We start from the raw sequence: 19,980 nt of genomic DNA, 5'->3' as shown, positions 1-19,980 counted from the left end.
GTTATGATTTCCTGGGCTGTTGAACAGGATGGGAAGGAGATGATTGAGCAAGATCGTAGCTTGTCTTTTTTTGCCTTGATGCTCTTTCTCCAGGAAGCTGTCTTGCACAATGTAAACATCTTATTGCTGTGACCACGTAAGGCTGCGTAGCAGAGGGTTTAGAAACTGCACCAAGCTATCTAGCAACTGTTCCCTTGAAGTGACACCCAAAACAGATTGGAAGAAAACTGTGTGCTCAGCCTTTTGTTCCTGAAGTGATTGCCTTGTTAAGTTTCCAGGGTACTGTTCAGCCATCTGCCAACAATAGAAATGAAGGTCACAAATCGAAAAACAAATAATAAAGTAAAAAGAGAGAGAAAAGGAGAAAATCCCCAACTTTTCTGTATTACAAATTGCCTGAAAACACTTTGCTGTCTTTGCAGAGCATGTTAGTGATGGAGTAGATTGGTTCCTCCATATGGATGATGCTGTTAAGCACTGGAGCAGTGCACAGTTGCCCACCCCAGGCCGTGCAGCATCTCCTCCTGTTGCCAAATGGATCTTGTGGTGATGGCAATCTGTAGTTTTCCCCTGCTGCACCTTGTTCAAGATTCCTGTCATCAGGAGATAGCAGAGTGTTCGTATGTTGTACTTGTATTCTCAAGCTGACCTTCTCAGCCCCTGATGGGTTTGTATGCAGTGCCAGGGTTAGTAAAGTGCATCAACAGTCAACAGTCTGCTGTGGAGTTTCTCAGTTGATAGCAAAGTAAACAGTTGTCTGATCTGTCAAGGGTTTAGGACCAAATGCTGTGAAGTGTCATCCTGATCTGGACTCAAGCATAGCTACCCTGAAAGGAGAAAGACACATGGTAATGTTCTTCCCCACGCTTGGTTCTCTTCAGCTGTTCTGCCACCTGTACCTTAGCTGCCATCAGACTGTTCTTGATCGAGGCTCTAATGACTTCAAGGGGGAAGTTGTAGTGAGTGGCTCAAGCGTTTTCAGATGCTGTTTGTCTTCAATCACATATTTGTCAAGGTTGATGTGCTTTGTTTGTGGCCTCCATGATAAGCCTGCCTATTCATGTCGTGCAGAAGCGAGAACAGAAGAAAGAGCTGGGGCAGGTAAATGGATTGGTGGACAAATCTGGGAAAAGGACCACCTCCCCCACCAGTGACGCAGACCTGTTGGACAGGTCTAGCAGCAGCATCAGGGCTAATGCGCATGCCAGGATCTTGGAAAGGAGAGCGAGCCGGCCTGGCACTCCCACATCCAATGCCAGCACCGAGACCCCCAACTCAGAACAGAATGATGTGGATGAGGACATAATTGACGTGGATGATGACTCTGCCATTGCAGAAATGGACTGTGGGCAGCCCCAGCTGAAGCGACCCTTTGAGCTTCTAATTGCTGCTGCCATGGAAAGGAACCCAACGCAGTTCCAGCTGCCGAATGAACTGACCTGCACCACAGCACTTCCAGGTGAGCCTTGGCTGGGGTTAGTGAAGATGTCTGCAGTTGCATCATGCTGCCATCTTTCCTTTTTCCCCTCTTGGCTTAGTTGTGGCTCCAGTGGTGCTTTCTGGTGGAAGCAGAGGGTACCTCTGGCTCTCCTCCAGCTGCCTAGCAGCAGGTGCCTTTCAAATCTGAGCTGTAGGGACACTGCAACTACACACCATGTCCATCAGAACTTGTGATAGATGCTTGCTGTTCTCACCTTGGTCTAGATCATCAATATGAAAAAAAATCAGTTGTCAAAATACTTGGGATTTGATTTATGGTGCAATAATATAGTAACAAAGTAGTGACTAAATGTATAGGATGTCACTGAAATTGCTAAGTATGAAATATATCTGCCTTTAAAGACAGTCTCTGTCACTTAAGGCTAGATTTAGTGGTTGATAGAGGTTCCTTAAGCAACAATCTTTGACTTTTCTGAGATGATTATATGTATCTGCCAGAATGCAAATCTCTGCTATGTGGATAACCCAAAGCTTTTTAAAATTTCCTTTTCAGGTACTAGTAAGAGGAGGAGAAAGGAAGAAACCACAGGAAAGAATGTCAAGAAAGCACAACACGAGTTAGACCACAATGGTTTGGTTCCCTTGCCGGTGAAGGTCTGCTTCACATGCAACAGGTACTTGTTGTTCTTCCAGGGAAGCTGTTCAGTGTAGCTGCAGCCTTCACAGAAGCAAAGTTCTTGCTAAAAAAAGTAGATTACGTGTTTTAATTTCCATTCTCCTTCGTTACTTACAATCCTCTAAACAAATGGGAGAATATTCATCTTTGCTAAATAACAGGTGTTTAACCACAGCAAGTGTAGGTCCAGCTGTAAAGGGTTCTGAAATGTTGCCTGAAGATTGGCAAGATTGAGCCATCTCGTCTCCAGTGTTTTTCTGCAAAGAAATATTCTAAAGTGATGGTGCTTTAGTAAATGGAGATATTTGTTTATGGTTTGTGAAGGAAGTGTGTGAGGAGGTGACCTTTAGGAAATAGAAATCTACTGAGAGATTTATAAGCCCAAGGCAAATAGGAATATTGTGCTGAAATTGTAAATCTGAAAACCAGCACAAAATACTGATGGGTTTTGTAACACTGCATTAAAAAATGCCTAGATCAATCCCAATTCAAAATGTCATCGAAAATGAAACCTTGATTTCAGAAACTCGGTCAGTGAATTTCTCAAAGTGGAAATGGGGACTCAGGTGGGCTTTTGTGAAGAACAGCTGATGCCTTTGTTATAGAGCAAACACTTTTTTTAAAGCCTAGAGATTTAGATGTAGTTGTTTTTCTGGAGTTTGAGACTTGTTCTGAGAACATCTTGTTGATGCAGACATCCCAACATCACATATGATTCCTCTAAGAAAACTTGTAATTACCTAAATCTGAGATTTCCTTTTGATCTCTGAACTTTGCTTCAAATAAAGGCTTTTGCCTCAAGTGAGTATTTAAGAAGGTCCATACAGATCAAGTTACAAATCAGAATCCGATTTTTTGGTGCAAACAACAGTGTCGAGGATAAACTGAAGTGGTCAGCCAAGCTTGCCTGAATGTTCTATTTATACTCTGTGCGGGGAATAAGATTTGGCTCTCTCTTCTCAGGAGCTGCAGAGTGGCACCTCTAATCCAGTGTGATTATTGCCCACTCCTGTTCCACATGGATTGTCTGGAGCCACCGCTTACTGCCATGCCTCTGGGTAGATGGATGTGCCCAAATCACATAGAACACGTGGTGGTAAGCAGGACTATGATTGCAGTATGGTAACCGGATGCTGGAGTGGAACCTGGCAGGTCCATTAAAGGACAAAGCACAACAAATGTAAAACAGCTTCTGAGCTCTTATTGCTCCCTGTAACGCTTGTAAAGCTCCTGCTGCAAGCAACGCACTCTCCAAAGGAATATGATGCTGCTCTCTGCAATAAGATATAAAGATGGGGGAACTCCTTCCTGTAACTGAAGCTGACAGCTCAGATTGTGGCTCACTGACAGCTTGTCTAGTTTTTGACTGGACTCTCTAAGATCTAGATGAGCTTCCAGAACTGGGATACAAAGCAGCACAGTGCTACAAATAGGGGAAGTAATTCTTTGCATGCTTAACTGAAAAAAAGTTTCATTCCAAGAGAGAGTTTTCATTTTTGGAAAAGCAGTGTACTTGAGACTTAAGTACTCAGGAAACAGGGGGCTGAAACAAAGAGCTTTTTCCCAGACAAACTGCTTCTGAGAGCATTGATGCTGCTTAGTCGGCCTCTAAATGCTTTTGTATTCATCTCCAGCAATGTGCCCTTTAACAGAAATGGTTAGTGCTGCAGGAAACAAATAGTCTAAAGCTGAGCTGATGCTGTACTGCCAGTGCTACGAGGCATTATGAAAGTCTTAGGGTGCCTTAGAGTGACCTGCAGATCCCTAACTCCTGTGGCATTATCTGATCACCCAGCTGAACCAGAAGAACTTGACCCTGAGTAATCGGTGCCGAGTATTTGACCGGTTCCAGGACACCATATCTCAGCATGTTGTCAAAGTGGATTTCTTAAACCGAATCCATAAGAAACACCCTCCGAATCGCAGAGTTCTTCAGTCAGTGAAGAGGAAAGGTCTGAAGGTATGTGTAACAAGTAGTGGTGGGTGAAAACCCCTCTGTGTGTGTTTTAGTTTGGAAGGGAAACCAGCATACTCCTTGGGGCAGGAGGAAGAAGATGGGGTCTGAACAATTGCGTTGGTGAGAGATCTGGAAGTCAGCAGTCACTACCTGTAGGATTTAAGAAGATCTCTTTCCTTCAACTGTAAGGCTCAATTATTACAAGTAAGCACTTAAATTTAGCACAAGTATAGAAGGTACAACACAAAACTTCCTGAAGGTGGCCCTACAGTCAGATTTGGGGCTGTGTTTGTTGCCAGGATGCCTGAAAACTGCCATACAGACTTCCCTTGGCTGTTTTTTGTGATTTCTCTTATGCTGTAGCCACCATGTTGTACCAAAGTCATGCCTGACCTAAGGGAATAAAACCTATTAATTTCAGCATGGCTACATCAATTTGAAGCACTCAGTCCTCGATACTTGTAATGTATCTGCAGGGTTCCTTTGGGTGAGAAAGCAGCAAATGCAAAGTTTAGTGCTGATCAGGCACTTGGTTTAACTAGTCATTCTTGAGTAATTGTTCTCATGTGTGATCTTCTTTCTGCACAATGTAGGTTCCTGATGCTATCAAGTCCCAATACCGGCTTCCACCCCCGTTACTCGCGCCTGCAGCAATTAGAGATGGCGAGCTGATCTGTAACGGGATCCCTGAGGAACCCTTGCAGAAGCACCTTTTGAACACTGAGCACTTAGCCAGCCAGACAGAACAACAGGAGGTAAATGAAGTCAAATGCTTGGACTCTGTGTGTGTAGTTGCTTTGGTACAAAGATCCCCTTCCACTTCAATCATGATGGAGCAGTTGTCTAGGAAACCAATCTCAAGCTCGTGTGTGGTGATGGCTTGTCTTGTCTCTGACACCCTTGCCCATTAAAACTTCACTTTGACTTTCCAGGTGAGATGTAAAATTCCTCATTTGACACTTCAGGGAAGTGGTGCAATAGTCCTCTGGCCTTAAGAGTGGAGTCGAGGGCCTTCTGTCTAGACGTCATCTTTATTTCGTGGCTGAGGGGAAATACTTTGCACTTTGATTATGTAAGGCTGCTCTCTGACACAATTATTTATAAGTTACCCATCCCATTTCTGGGTCGGTTTTTTATTGCAGATGGAATTGGACATGTAAATCAAGGTCAAATGAGTGTTTAAATCCTGTATGAAACTTCTGGCCAGATTCCACAGTGTAAAGGCATGTTGAGTTGCAATCAGTGGAGAAATCAAGTCATCCTTTTAGTGCAGACAAAGTTCTTTTATGTGGCAGCTGCACATCCACCATGGAGCTTAAAATAAATCTTTGGTGTTCTTCCACTTTGTGTAACAGGAAAGTGCTCTCCACCCCAGCTTTCTATTCCCTATACCTGAGGTAGAGCAGCATTTCTTTCCACCATGCCATTGGAGGATTGTGTTCGGCTAGAAGCCCAAATTACAAAAAGGTGTGTTTGTAACCTGAGGCTCAAGAGTTGCAGCATTTAACAAGTGAAGAGAAGGAAGAATGTGGAAGTGAGGAGATGCTGCTTTGTCCTTCCTTCAATCTCAGCCCCTCTCTGTCCTATCTCCAGCATGGAGATAAACAGTACAAATAATTTTGGTTGCACTTTTGTATCTCTGGACAAAATTTTCTCCTAATTTTAGATGAGCTCCAGAGCAGATGTTCTAGTTCCACACTGCATCTGAGCAGTCAGGAGCTGGATTTCCTCAGGCTGGGTGAACGATGGAGCAACTGTACAGGTTTGGAGCACTGCTGCCTCCAAAGCTAACCTGCACTTTTTTTCTTCCTTCCAGTGGCTCTGTAGTGTTGTTGCGCTCCAGTGCAGCATATTGAAACATTTATCTGCTAAGCAGATGACTTCGCTTTGGGACTCTGAACAAACAGAGAAGGCTGATATTAAGCCTGTTATTGTGGCAGATGGCTCACTCGCCAACCCTTACCAGGCAGCTGACAAGGCACCCACACCTTCCCTCTATTCCATGTCGTCCTGCACCTCAGGGATTACCACCCAGAATTCCTTGAGCTCCTCGCAATCCCAGCAGACTTTGTCACAGGAAGATGTGAACTGCAGCTCTTGTATAGATAAATCCAAGAAGGCGTCTTCTTGCGGGACTTCGAACGGGCCCACAGCCTCTGAGGTTAAAGTGAACGGGCCTCATTTCTACGGCGTTTCATCGGAATCCTCAGCACAGTTGACTGACTCCCAGAGGCTCACGGGCTCTGGGAACACAATACCTGTTTTGTCTCATCGGCAAACGTGGCCCCGGCCCCTCACGCCCCCAGCGAGTTGCGGACTTCTGAATCACACCATTGGAACCATCGTCAAAACAGAGAACGTAGCAGGGCCCGTTTCTTGTGCACAAAGGGGATCTGCACCGGTCACGAGTTTGCCTACGTCCATATCGAGCTCCTGTGCCAGCCTGGAGACCACCAGCACTTTGCAAAGGAAGAATGTGCAGACGCAGGTCGGGCCGCCGCTGACGGCAGAGCTGCGGGCTGGGGGCTCTCCGCTCAGTGCCACCCGGGCTCTCACCCCTCCCCAGGCTGCAGGAGATGGGATCTCAGCTGTCGGGTCCACAAACAGATTCTGTTCACCAGCACCACCTTCAGGTACGTGCTGAGCCGCTGACCTTGGCCCCGGGGCTGAGGAAAGCTCAGGCTAAACCTCATTCAGAATCTCAAGGCTGCAGCAGTGTGCCCTCGTTTGACTGGGAATTGAGCTTTCTGTGGAGAGCCAGCAGGAGTTTCTCAGGTCTGCTCTGTCTTAGGTCCCTTTATGGGAGCCATGGGATGTATTTTTGCTGGCTGCCTATACTTGAGGGGGGAACTCTGTCCTGATAAGCAGAATAGTAGGTCAGTTCAATTCTTGAAAGCAACAGTAGCTTTATATCACTTGGCTGCTGCCTCGCTGTTTCAACAGCTGCTGCTTTAAAGCCCCAGCGCTGCTGTAAAACCACTGGTTTGTTTCAAATGGCCATTTGGATTGCAAGGTAGTCAATCCTTTTCACAAGAGCAGCTCTCTGGGATCTAATCCAGAGTAACTGTTCAGGCAGTTACTGGTTGTGTCCCCTGCTGCAGGTGTTGTTGGAGTCTTCAGCTGCACGGCCTTGCTGTTGGAGAATTGTGGGCTTGGGAAGCTGTAGTCTGCTTAGGATCTGCTGGTCTGACACAGGGTACTTATGGACTTGGGTATGCCAGGGATCCTGAGTTGTAGCCAAAAAACTTGCTAAATAATAGCAAGGTATATAATTAAGTGTATATAACCATTTCAGTGTAGAAACATAAAGTCAAAAATGTTGATAGATGTTGGAGTAACTGCCCACAGATCAAATTTTGCTAGAATAAATTTTCACATGTGGCATTATCTTCCTTTTCCCTCTCCCCACACCAGCTCAAAACACAAACCAGCAAACCCTTTGTGCAGGTTTGGGTGGGAGCAGTCACTGAAAAGCACATGACAGAGCTGGTGTCACTTCTCATGCAGTCCCAACCTGCTCAGTGTCAGGCTTGTGTGGGGTGGCTCAGGTCTGGTGGTTGTAAAGCAACAGAGCAACGTCTTTTTTATAATCCTTTCTAAAATTCCTCAATGAGTAACTTCTAAGCTTTGCCTCGCCTTTGGAAGCAGGCCCCAGGGCACTTGGCCTGCTCCTGAATAAACTTGGTTACTCTGAGGCTGCTGATTTGACCATGCCCTGCTTAGAAATGCAAGGCTGGGAGAAGTTCTGGTAGAGGAAATGAGACCGTATTATAGAAAACTTCTTGCTTGTGGTTTGAAGAGCAATGCAAACCCTACATAATTTTGCAGTTACTTAAGATGTTAAATAATTGCCTCTGGTGCAAAGCTTGTGTTCTACAAAATCATTACTTGCTGCAGTGTCTCTTGGGAAGAGTGTAAACATTAAATTTTCCATCTAACACGATGGATATATGTATTTATAACAAAAATTGTGGTGTGCAGATTTTGCTGCCAATTACAAAAATGCAAATTACTCATGACTTTTTTTTGCCATAAATTTCAGTAGTTATAAGAAAACCAGCTCAAGAAGATCTGGTATGGACAACACATTACAGAGATTTTGTTTCCTGGCATTTGCCACTGCCTCTTTAAGCTGCGTGGCCACTTCCAAAACAGCAGGATTTTATTTTGTAAATAATAAAATCTGCTTATGACTGTCACATTCCTTCTGGACAATGATGTGCACCCCAGACTTTATAACCATGTAGAAATAAAACCAGGGCAGTTGTACTTTTTATTCATGTTAAAACGTAGACAAGCTACTTGGCAAAGTTTCTCTTAGGTTTAATAAATGCTTCAAGCTCCTGGGAAGCTGGTGCTCATCTTTCCAGTGTCACCACAGGGAGCAGAAGATTAAATGTATAGGTCAAGAATTCCTCCAGCAGCTGGAGACGAGGCAGAAGCCACGTTTGGCTCTGTATTGGAGGCACACAGAAGCCTTTCTGTGAGCAGAAGAAAGCTCCTGGCCTCTAGTTCAGACCTTTTTCAAAGCATGACTATGAGCAAAATGAGTCATTTGGAGCAGCTTGGCAGCCAGGGGCAGCCTGAGGGCTGGGTGCATGTCTGGTGAACGTCACAGTGACATCTCTCCTCTCCATCACCTCTCTCTGTAGATGGTAAGGTCAGTCCCAGCACCTTATCCATAGGAAGCGCTTTAACTCTACCCTCATCACTCACTTCAAACTCTGCAGCTATGTTGGACTTCACCAGTTCCCTGAAAGCATTTATGGACGGGGGTGAGTATTTAATTCATCATCAGTCTCTGCTAGCCCTGTGTGTTTGCTTCCCTAAAGCATTCCATCTCTGCTTGAGGAAAAGTTCCAGAGATAAAGAAGGGCTGTAGTCAGGTGAGGGAGGGGCTGGGTGTGCATTACCTTAAATATGTCACATGCTTCCCTGCTCCTAGTGTTGCCAAGGCAGCAAGGCCAATGAAGTGTTTCTGCCTGAAGCTTTTCTGGGGAGGAATCACAGCTGGGCTGCTTTCCAGGTGGAATTCACATGCAGAAACCTGCAGCCCTGCCATGTTGTGGTGCTAGCTGCAATCCAGAGCTGCTCCTGGTGGATGTAAAGTCCAGCAGCAATAGATCTTGTAGTAGAGCAGTCACCTGAGTGGTGATGCTCCAGTGGGTCTGTTAATTTTATAATTTATTTCTGCTTCCGTCAGTCTCCTAGACTGGCCTGGTTTTTATTTCCTTTTGTTGCATTTGGCAAGAGATGGGAAATGTTAGCAGAGTGCCTTCAGGAGGAGATTGCTGAGTAGCAATCGTCAGTAGCACAGCCAGGCTACATCTGAAATCTGAAGAACAGCCCTGCTGGCACTGCCAGTGTGACCCTCTTCTCCTGGGTGAACCCCAGCTGCCAGCCCACCCTCTCTGCTATTGGGAAAGGCTCTTACAGCTCTTCCTCCTCTCCTTTCCATTTTAACCGTGGTTATGTGGAGAAAGCTCTTGGAACAAGAGGTTACGCAGCCTCCTTGCTGCAAGAAAGCAGATCTCTGTAAGGCTTTACAGATATAAACACTTCAGGGTTATCAGAAGATCTACTTTGAAGCTCATTAATAATATTGTCTGAAGTGCCCTGTTTGGTTTAATTTACCCTGCTATGGGCATGTGAGTCAAGCATGAGCCTGCAGCAGCTTCAAAGGGGGTTACAGTTCCCTGTGATGCAGGGCTGGATTTTCTAACCAGGTGGCAGAGCTTCAGAGGAACAACCCAACATGGTGTCCAAAGGGGTGCAATGGCCATCTCTACTGACCTGTTGATTCTGAGCCAAAACAGCAGATTTTCAGCTTTTATCAACCCTAGTTCCCCCAAACTTCTGCTTGCTGCCTCAGTTGTAGCTCTCCAGCCGTGGCTGGCACTGTGTCCATACTCTGCTCACAGGAGGTGATGTGAAATAATAGCTCACCTATGTGTAAGAGTCTTGGTATTGCAGAATTGTTCAGGTCTTTGCTGTTGAAGCAAACAGCAGGTTTGAAAGTGGGACAGTTAAATCCACTGCAGCTCAGATTGCACTCTTTCCCTGAATAACTTACTAATTGCTTTTTGTTTATTAACAGAGATTGAGATAAATATGCTGGATGAGCAGCTGATCAAGTTTCTGGCCTTGCAGAGAATACATCAGCTCTTTCCTCCCAAATCTCAGTCTCTAGCAAGCAGTGTCAATTCCCATCAGCAATCTCCTGTGGGAAACCACATTGAAGGTAAGAGCAGCCTAGAATAGCTGGGTTATGTTGAGCCATAGAATTGCTACTCCTTTGTCTATTCCTTGAAGGAGATTTCCCTCTTCTTCTGGTATCTGATGCTGCCTTTCACTTTTCTTTCTTCTCATCCCCCTGCTCTGGATATCCACTGACCAGAAACTCCATCAGGATCCTCTACTTAATTATTTACAAATTTGAGCAGTGTGAATACTTTTAGTACCTTCTGGTTTTCTGCTGGAAATGTTTTGTGAAGTTGTGTTTTATTCATCTTAGAATTAGCAAGAGATGGGAAGGTTCATCTCAGGTGCTTGGTGACTTTTCTTTACACTTTTACCTTTGAGATGGGCAAGAGAAATCTGTGAATTCCTGCTCTCTCTTTCTGGAGGAGCTGCTTGTGATACAAGCACAAGAACAGGAGGAACTGGAGCACAGAATATATGTGACATTGTCATTGCCTGTTCAGAATGTCACTGTCAAGCTGAAACCACTACATATGACTAATGCCAGTGATGGAAAACAACTTGAGTTTCTCTTGGAAATCTCCAGATTCCCGAGTTTGGCTTTGTTTATTAGCACTGGTATCACCTAAAGCTGCAGGGTGAACGTGGCTTGTGTTCCTCTGCATGCAGCCAGTCAGTTTAATCTGCTTTCAAGCACTAACTGGACAGCCTTGCTGTGGAAGCAGTTCTCTGCTCCCCCTCTGCTAGGCCTGGGGGTAAATATCCCAGATAAGATCTTTGGAAGTCAGTCAGTAATCTTTTTGTGAAGCTCTGTGCTTGCCTGCTTTAGCATCACAGCATTCCCTAAATGCTTTGTCAGTCTTCCTGTGATGGCTGCTGCAGGACACAGCAGCAGGCTGTGGTATGAGCTACCTTCCTGGTCTGGAATTCTTCAGCAGTCTGCCTTTCTCAAGGCAGATTGGTGCTGTCTTAACCCATCACCCTTTTTGGGCAGGAGTGATGCATCCAACTGGCTGCTTAGCATTGCTGATGAAATGTTAGATCCAAAGCCTTTAGTGAGCCCTGCAGAGTCAGGCAGCTGAAAGGATTCATGCAGGGCAGCCAGGCAGAGGTGGGACCTGTGATGCCACTTGGTGTGACCAATGTAGGTACCTCTGCAGTCTTTCATAATCCTCATAATTCTCATGTTCTCTTCCTTGATTTCACCCTCTGTGTAACACTGTCATGCAGATGTGGTATCAGGAGAGGCTTAAACTCCATGTATAAGGGGATTTCCTCTAAAAGACAGGGCTGAAATCCTGGCTAGGCCTGTGTGGCCCAATGGAGTTCAATATCTGTTCCACAGAAGATTTCTGTCCAGTTAACATGGGCACGTGAGTGTGTGAACTTGGAGCTGCTCTGGAGGCTCAGCCAATTGTCAAGTGTGCCACAGGGACTGACCAGAGGGTAAAAGAGTCCACTCAGTTAATCATCCTTTCTTGGGAGCTGGGTTTGTCCCTGCCATGCCCCATTCAGCCCAGGTGTTTTTCCTGTAGCTTCACTAGAAATTAAATCATGGCTGTTTACTTGGTGAATTCACCAGCACCAGTTCTTTTTAAGTGGCACTTTGAGAGCAAAGACTGAGCTCTTTGATTACCCAGAGAAGAAAAGATTAAGAAAGAAGCCAATGGTAGAAGGCTTGTGTGTTCCTCAGCGTGGCTTCATTGTGCACACTCTGTGTTAATGCTCCCCATTTGCATGGCTTGTGTGAGTTCTGGGAAAGCAAATTTCTCTGAGTGGCAAAGAGAGGTTTAATGCACAAACATTCCTAGAGGGCTGGGAACTGCTGCTTAGGCCAAAGCTGACTGCATCCTCCTTAGGCTCTGTGCTTTCTGAGCTGGGGACACGGGGGTCAAGCAGCTTTCCCAGCTGATAACATTGTTCAAGTAATTTCTTTTTATCTTGCAGCGCAAAGAAAGGAAGTGCAAGCCCGGGCGGTGTTCTATCCTCTGATGGGCTTGGGGGGTGCAGTCAATATGTGCTATCGAACCCTCTACATTGGGACAGGTGAGTAGCTTTTCCCTGCCCTTTCAGAATCAGGGTGGTTCTCCCTGAACCCTCCCTAAGGTATTTGCCAAGTGGGTGTCAAAGGAAACAGTTTCACTGTGGCCACTCGTACTGGGATTCTGCACTGCCAAGAAGCGTGGAAATCCCTCATCTTCCTGAGTCTGTGTGGGTGGCAGCTCTGTCACCTGCTGTCAGAGCTAGAACAGCTGTCTTGGAGTTTTAGTGCCTGACTGGCAGGCATTGGAGAGGAGAGTTGTGGTTTGCTTGCAGGTTTTGTTTCTTGTTGCTTAGATTCTTCTGGTGCTCCGGGTAGACCCAGGAGCAGTGAAATGCTCTATAACCTTTGTGGAGCTGCTGGCTCCCTTCCCCCACTGAAACTTTGTTGGTGGCTTATCGAAGCATTATTCATGCAGTCCTGGGAGCAGGACAAAAGCAGTTGCTCCCCTGTTGTTTTGCTAATTGAAGTTTAATTCTGTCTGTTGTTCTCTGCTGCCTGACAGTTTGTTTTTTTTCCAATATGAACTGAGCCTGTTTTGTCCTCCACCATGACAGGAGCTGATATGGATGTGTGCCTTACAAGCTATGGTCACTGTAACTATGTGTCTGGCAAACATGCCTGCATATTCTATGATGAGGTGAGTGCCTGAGTGATTTTTTTTTTCATTATGATTATTTTTTTTTCTTTTTTGGTGTGCATGGCAGTGGAAGCTGGAGATGCAGGCAGCAGGTTGTCTTTGTGTGGTGCTCCTTTTGTGGACTACAAAGTAAGAGCCAGGTTTTATTCCAGTGGAGGCTGTGTCAGCATTTTGTATGAAACCCTTTTCTGAAGCACAGAGCTCTGCCAGCACGATTTCTCTGACTGCCTGTGGGCAAGGACTGGCCACAAGTCAGCACTGTCACTGCTGGTGTCTAGGGAAAGAAAAGGACATAGACACGGTCTGATACTTTTTGATCTGGGTGTGTTGTTAATAAAAGCTAAGCTTTATGTGTCAACGTCGAACCTCATCTGGAACAAACCAGGGAACTGCTCTGAGTCTCTTGTTTTCAAGTGTGATGGAGGAGCAAAGCATTCATAGTGTCTGCAGTTCACTATATTTATTTAGCTAAAACTTCAGTTCAGCTCAGAGCATAAACAGAAACCTACAGTTTCTACTTAGCTACAGCCCAGAGATCAGTTTGTTCTTGAAGTAAACAGACTAGCAGGCCTGCCAGTAACAGCACTGCTTGAGATGTCTCTTAGCATGGAAACAGTCTTTGAAGCAAGATCGAGTCTTTTATATCACCATTTGTCAACCAGCTCCAGAGCAGGAGCCAGGATTAACCCACAGCCAGCTTCAGCCATTCCTCCAGTGCCCTGCAAGCTATGAAACACGTTCAGTAATGGGATCCTGACTGTAAATCTGTGTGGAAGCATCTCCTCACAGTGGTCAGCCATAAATCAGGCTCCAAGCACTGACCTTTGACCCTCTCATGGGTCTTCTATGGCTGTGATCACTCTGGAGAGGGAGAATTCCCCTCCCTGGAGCTCTCTCTGCAGGTTCTCCTTCTGCAGTCTAGCAGGTTACTTCAAAACCTACTCCCATGTGAATGCGGAGTTTTTGTAACTTGATTAAAGCCCTGTAGTCCCCGAGGGACGAGGTCTTGAGCTCTCAGATGATTTCTGTGAGCTAACCTGAAATCTTCTCTGCTCTGTCAACATCCTCCACAGAGCTCAGCTGAGCGTGGCGCCGCTTGTGTAACGCTGCGTGTCACGGTAATGTCTGCTGGCATTTCAGCGTCTGCACAAGGCCTGTGAATCCCAGACTGCCTCTGTCCTGAGGCTGCTGCAGCACGTGGCATCCCTCTTGCCATCTTGTGCCTGCTTTCCAAAGCTCATCTCTTCCTGCTAGGCACAGGTCTCGGGCCAAATTTGCATCAGGTGCTCCTGTAAAATACTCACTTTTGTGAGCATTGGCTTGAATATCCTGTTTCCAAAAGATGTGTTGGTTCAAGTAGATAAAACCCATTTCCCTCTGGCCCTCCTTCTCTGCCAGAAGGCAGCTCCTGAAGGAAGGCTGGTTGTTCTGTGAGCAGGGGGATCAGGTTGGTGGTCTCCGAAGCTGGAGGCTTATTTGACCAGCTCTTATTTGACCACCACTGGCAACAAGGAGAAGGAGTTTCAGTGCTTCAAAGAGGTGTGTATGGGCAGAAGCACTTGATTGGATATTAGGAAGAAATGCTTCCCTGTGAGAGTGGTGAGACCCTGGCACAGGCTGCACAGTGAAGCTGTGGCTGCCCCAAACAGTGTTCAAGGCCAGGTTGGATGAGGCTTGGAGCAACCTGGTCTAGTGGAAGGTGTCCCTGCCCATGGCACGGGGCTGAAACAAGATGGTCTTTGAGGTCCCTTCCAACCCAAACCATTCTTCATGTCTTGACTCCCTCCTCTTCCCTTTCTTTTCAGAATACAAAGCATTACGAGCTGTTGAACTACAGTGAGCATGGGACGACCGTGGACAATGTTCTGTATTCGTGTGACTTCTCGGAGAAGATGACACCCACTCCTCCCAGCAGTATTGTTGCCAAAGTGCAGAGTGTGATAAGTGAGTGCTGTACCACCATCACAGGGAGTTAAATGAGAGGGGGGGACAGGAGCTGGTAGAAAACAATTCCTTGTTGGTGCCCCTTGTTTTGCACGGGGTGGTGCACCCCTTGCAAAAAGGGGAGCCTTGCTACAGCCCTGTGCTGGGGTTACACAAGACCTTCCTCTGCAGCTTGGAGAGCTCTGTGCTCTGACCTAAACCCTACTCCAGCCCCCAGTTCAGGAGTTACCCAAGCTTCAGGTCGCGATGAGCAGCCAGTTTGGAGCAGGCCTGAGGCATTCCCCATGCATGTCCTCCATTCCCAGGCTGTGAGAAGATCTGAGCTGTGCTGCAAGCATTCTGTCCCTGCATGTCTCACTCCTGCTCTCCACCTGATCAGCCTCCCCTCTTTGTGCTGCCAAAATAGATATGTAAATACCTCAGCCTCTCCAGGGCGGTGAGGAGATTCCCATTTTCCTTTGATCAGCTGCTCACTGCAGACTGTAATCCCTCATGGCTGGAGGATCTTACCCATGAGGCACCTCAGCAGTAACCCTTGATGAAAACAAACTGCTGCTGACCTGCCCACACCTTAACCATTTTTTAAATTCTTTTCCAGAACGACATAAAAGCAGAAAACAGGAAGAGGAGGCGCATGAAGAAGCTGCTGTGATGAATTCACAGGCACAAGGGCAGCATCGGAAACCCTGTAACTGCAAAGCCAGCAGCTCCAGTCTGATCGGGGGCAGTGGGGCTGGCTGGGAGGGCACGGCCCTGCTCCACCACGGCAGTTACATCAAGCTGGGCTGCCTGCAGTTCGTTTTCAGCATCACCGAATTTGCGACCAAACAGCCCAAGGGGGACACTGCCTTAGTACAAGATATGGACTTGGAGGAGAAGCTTTCTCTGAAACCCCACCAGGTGCCCGTGCTGCGGTCCAACTCAGTTCCCTAGGAATTTTTAGGAAGAGAGCTTTTTGGAGTAAGGAAAACGCCCTCAGACTCTTTACAATGCAAAAATGTACAAACCGAGGTGGGATTTTTGTGTCGGCCCAGAGACTGTTCACACGCCGTTTGCATGAAATGAAGAACGTTTAACTTTTTTTAATTTTTCTTTTTTGCTCAAGTTTTAGGGGCATTTGCACATATATTTGTACTATACATTTCATTTTAAAAGGAAAACTGCAGTGAGAGCAGGACGTGTCAGAGCGAGGGGTGACCGCTGTCTGACTCGAGGACTCTCTCTGACAGATAGTTCCCATGCAGTTGTAAAATAATCAGAAACTTGTTCTATTTTGTGCCAGTGACAATAGTTTTATATTAAAAGAGAAATACAGTTTTCATACAGCAAATCTATACAATATCATTGTTTTATTTAATGTAAAGAAGCGCTCTTCTTCCCACAGTTATTTTTCCCATCCCTCCCTGCTATGGTTGCACTACAAGTAGCTACTGTGTATTATGGGCAGTGAGAAATGAGTTCTTTTCCTGGTGTCCATCCTATTTTTTATTTCAAATAAGGAAAAGTGTTGGATTCTGTGTAAATACATCAGTGATGGCATTTTTCAATGTTTTAAAGCTGTGTACAGTGCTACATGTGGTATGACGTTCCTCAAATTGTCTATTGTAGCAGATCCTTTGTCGTAACCTGTCTGTCTCTTTTGTTTCTCTGCCACCTCCCCGCAGCAGAACAGCTAGTTCCACTGTACATAGTAATTGTAACGTTTTAGACTTTACAGAAACTTTCCTGTATTCTGTATATAAAAAAAAAATACTTCACATTCTGTTTTCTCGATTGTCTGTCTTCACTTGTGTCACCACAACCTGGAGCTTCCCCAGAGTGTCTGAATGCAGAGGAGCCTGAGCTGAGGGTCAGGGCTGGGGTGGGATGGAAGGACTGGGATCTGGGAGGATTCTGGTGGGAAGAGGGTGAGGACTGGAAGGTGATTGAATCATGGAATTGGTTGAGGTAGGAGACACTCTTAAAGGTCATCGAGTCCAACCACTGCAATGAGCTGGGACATCTTGAACTCAATGTGGCCCAACCTCACCTCAAATATTTCCGGAGATGGGGCACATCCAGTTCTGGGCTCCTCAGGACAGGAGAGACATTGCCTGAAAGTGTCCTGGAAGATCAGGGGACTGGCACCCCTCATTTATGAGGGAAAGCTGAGGGAGCTGCACTGTTTAGCCTGCAGAGGAGCAGATTGAGGAGGTCTTATTCTCAAATACATCGATGTGAAGGAGTGTGTCAGCAGATGGGATGGAGCCAGGCTCTTCTCAGAGGTGCTGAGCAATAGAACAAGAGGCAAGAGCAGAAACAGGACCACAGGAAGTTACACCTGAACATGAGGAGGATGCACTGGAACAGGCTGATCCGAAAGTGGCAGATTGCCTAACCCTGGAGATATTCAGCTATCCAGGCACAGTTCTCAGTACTCTAGAGGACGCTGCTTGAGTAGGGGGGCTGGACTAGATGACCTCCGGTGGTCCATTCCCCCCGGAACCATCCCGAGATTCTGATCTCCCACCCTTCGGGGCAGGACCGCTGTCCCGGGGTATTGATGGGCGCAGCGCTGGGTCGTACTCACCCTCTCTCTGTCCCTGTTCCCACCGGCGCCACGAATCCCGCTCTCCCGTCGCCTGGAGCCGCGCAGACCTTGCCCCGTCCGCCCGTCGGTCCATCCCGCCGGGGCGGGGAGGCGGGAGCGGGGCGGGGCGGCCCCGATGGGGCGGGCCGGGCCGGGGCTGCCCGGAACGGCGGCGAAGGCGGGATGGGGTGGGCGCTGCTGGTGCTGGGGCTGCTGGTGGCGGTGTACACGCTGCTCCGGTACGGGCTGCACAGCGCCCCGCGGCCCCGCGACCGCCCCGAGTTGCGCGGCCGCACCGCCATCGTCACCGGTGAGCGCCGGCAGAGACCGGCAGGGAGCCGGGACCGGCCCCGCTGCGGCCCTTGCTCCCGTTCACCGCCGCGCTCCGCTCCGCAGGGGGAAGCAGCGGCATCGGCGCGGCCACGGCGCTGGAGCTCGCCCGGTGCGGGGCCCGCGTTATCCTGGCGACCCGCAGCGCCCGGCGGGGAGAGGCCGCCGCCAGCCGCATCCGCAGGGTGAGCGCCGGCACCCCCGGGAATCCTGGCATTCCCACCCATGGGACGTCCCCAAACCCTGTGGCAGCCCCAGGGCACCCCTGACACCCAGTGGGCAACTCCGGGACACGCCTGGGATACCCTCAATGTACCCCTGTGGGACATCCTTGGATATCACATGAACGCCCCCAAATACCTCCATGGGCACCCTGAGGATGCTGCCATGGCACCCCCTCAGCAGCCCAGGGATGCCCATAAAACACCCCCAGGGCAACACCCAAGACACACAACAGGACATCTCTAACCATGACATGATTAACTCCCAAAACACCCCCATGGGTACATCCAGGTACCCCATGGCACACCCCAGGAAGAACCCCTCAGACATCCCCTGTGACACTCCAAGGTGGGGCACACTGTACCACGGGGGTGGCTGTAGCCTCCCATGCTGGGGGGTCCCAGCACACTGTAACCCTTGGGCCAGATCCAGTCCCCAGAACATCCCCCTGCTCCTGGCTGGCTCCAGCCCCCACCCAGGGCAGGGCACACCCCTGGGCCAGCCCCCGGCCCTACCCCAGTCCCCGCTGTGCCCACAGGAGACAGGGAACAACCAGGTGCAGTTCATGCATCTGGACCTGGCCAGCCTGCGCTCAGTGAGAGCCTTTGCCAGCACCTTCCTGCGCCAGGAACCCCAGCTGCACCTTCTCATCAACAACGCGGGTGAGTGCTGGGACCCCACATCCCCTCTGCACCCCCGGGGCACCACCACAAGCTGCCATTGGCTCCTCACTCCGCAGGGGTGAGCGCCGGGGGCACGACAGAGGATGGCTTCAGCCTCCCTTTCCAGGTGAACCACCTGGGCCATTTCCTGCTGACCCAGCTGCTGCTGGAGCGGCTGCGGAGCTGCGCTCCCAGCCGGGTGGTGATCGTGGCCTCCAGTGCCCACTGTGCTGGCCGCCTGCGCCCCGAGTGCCTGGGCCGGCCGCCCTCGGGGCTGTTCTCCACCTTCCAGGACTACTGTGACAGCAAACTGGCCAACGTGCTGCACGCCCGCGAGCTGGCCACGCGCGAGCAGGGCACACAGGTCACCTGCTACGCCGTGCACCCAGGTAGGACCCGGCCCAGCCTTGGTGTCTGAGCTGCACACCCTTGTGTCCGTCTGTGGGGGTTGGTCTCCTGCTCTGCAGCCTTTTCACAGGGAATTCCTGCATCTCTCCCTTGCATGGTGCTGTCCTTTGTGTGTCCCCCTTTATTGGTGTGTCCCTTTGCTTGTGCTCCTGTGCAGTGTCTTTTCATGTTGTGTCCCTTACTCTTGGCATGGCCCTTGCACTCTGTTTCTTGATACTGTGTGTTCCTTTTACAGTGACTCTGCACAACATACATCTTTATACAGTGTGTCCTTTTTCATGTGTCCCTTTGCACAGCCTCTCCCTTTGCACCTGTCCTGGCACGGGGCACACCCATGACAAGGGTGGCAGTGCCTGGGGACAATCACAGCCGTGCTGCCCATGCCAAGGCCAACCTGGCCATCTCCCTTATGTGCCCATCCACTGGGACACACAGAGGGACACTCCATGGGCGACGCCCCACACGTGCCAATCTCCCACAGGGTTCGTCAACACTTCGCTGTTCCGGCACGCGCCGCTGTGGCTGAAGCCGCTGCTGCTGCCGCTGGCCTGGCTGCTGTTCCTGGATGCGTCCGAGGGCGCGCAGGTGGTGCTGGACTGTGCCACGCAGGACGGCCTCGAGCCCCTCAGCGGCCGCTACTTCACCGACTGCGGGCCCCGGCTGCCGTGGCCGGCGGGGCGCGATGACCGCCTCGCACGGGCACTCTGGGAGGGCAGCGAGCGCCTGGTGGGGTGGGGGACGGCGGGGGGACACCGGGAGGGACATCGGGAGGGACATCGGGAGGGACATCGGGAGGGCCCTGCTGCTCCCACAGCACAATAAAGATGATGGCAGTGATGAGAGGCGGTCCTGTGTGGGTGTGGAATGGGGGCGAGCAAGGGGCACCGGCC

At 48.9% G+C, this 19,980-nt stretch overlaps 2 protein-coding genes across 2 annotated transcripts in view; both read left to right on the top strand.

Annotated features, from left to right (window-relative positions):
- The window catches only part of PHF12 (PHD finger protein 12), a 31,568-nt gene extending 15,330 nt beyond the window's left edge, over positions 1–16,238 (top strand). The window contains exons 4-15 of the mRNA XM_063402649.1: positions 1,072–1,459; positions 1,994–2,114; positions 3,080–3,212; positions 3,912–4,076; positions 4,667–4,828; positions 5,890–6,706; positions 8,726–8,848; positions 10,171–10,314; positions 12,222–12,320; positions 12,873–12,955; positions 14,761–14,899; positions 15,498–16,238. Coding sequence (XP_063258719.1) covers positions 1,072–1,459; positions 1,994–2,114; positions 3,080–3,212; positions 3,912–4,076; positions 4,667–4,828; positions 5,890–6,706; positions 8,726–8,848; positions 10,171–10,314; positions 12,222–12,320; positions 12,873–12,955; positions 14,761–14,899; positions 15,498–15,832 — 2,709 coding nt within the window. The 3' untranslated portion in view covers positions 15,833–16,238. The remainder of the gene's footprint in view (positions 1–1,071; positions 1,460–1,993; positions 2,115–3,079; positions 3,213–3,911; positions 4,077–4,666; positions 4,829–5,889; positions 6,707–8,725; positions 8,849–10,170; positions 10,315–12,221; positions 12,321–12,872; positions 12,956–14,760; positions 14,900–15,497) is intronic.
- A 1,356-nt stretch (positions 16,239–17,594) lies between these two features.
- DHRS13 (dehydrogenase/reductase 13) lies at positions 17,595–19,927 on the top strand. Its single transcript, XM_063402659.1, has 5 exons — positions 17,595–17,778; positions 17,865–17,983; positions 18,559–18,682; positions 18,760–19,071; positions 19,572–19,927. The coding sequence occupies exons 1-5, from the start codon at positions 17,652–17,654 to the stop codon at positions 19,910–19,912; spliced, it is 1,023 nt and encodes a 340-aa protein (XP_063258729.1). The 5' UTR covers positions 17,595–17,651; the 3' UTR covers positions 19,913–19,927.
- Positions 19,928–19,980: the final 53 nt, after the last annotated feature.

The sequence above is a fragment of the Prinia subflava genome, chromosome 8 (genome assembly GCF_021018805.1).
Source record: "Prinia subflava isolate CZ2003 ecotype Zambia chromosome 8, Cam_Psub_1.2, whole genome shotgun sequence".
Classification (NCBI taxonomy): Eukaryota; Metazoa; Chordata; class Aves; order Passeriformes; family Cisticolidae; genus Prinia; species Prinia subflava.
Note: the sequence above shows the minus strand (reverse complement) of the source record. Positions and strands in the feature narration are given on the sequence as shown.

What these genes read in the sequence shown, in the direction of transcription:
- DHRS13 (XM_063402659.1), top strand. Translation starts at nt 17,652, where the DNA reads ATGGGGTGGGCGCTGCTGGTGCTGGGGCTGCTGGTGGCGGTGTACACG. An exon ending in CCGCACCGCCATCGTCACCG is followed by an intron (nt 17,779 to 17,864) that starts GTGAGCGCCGGC and finishes TCCGCTCCGCAG; the next exon opens with GGGGAAGCAGCGGCATCGGC. An exon ending in CCGCCAGCCGCATCCGCAGG is followed by an intron (nt 17,984 to 18,558) that starts GTGAGCGCCGGC and finishes CTGTGCCCACAG; the next exon opens with GAGACAGGGAACAACCAGGT.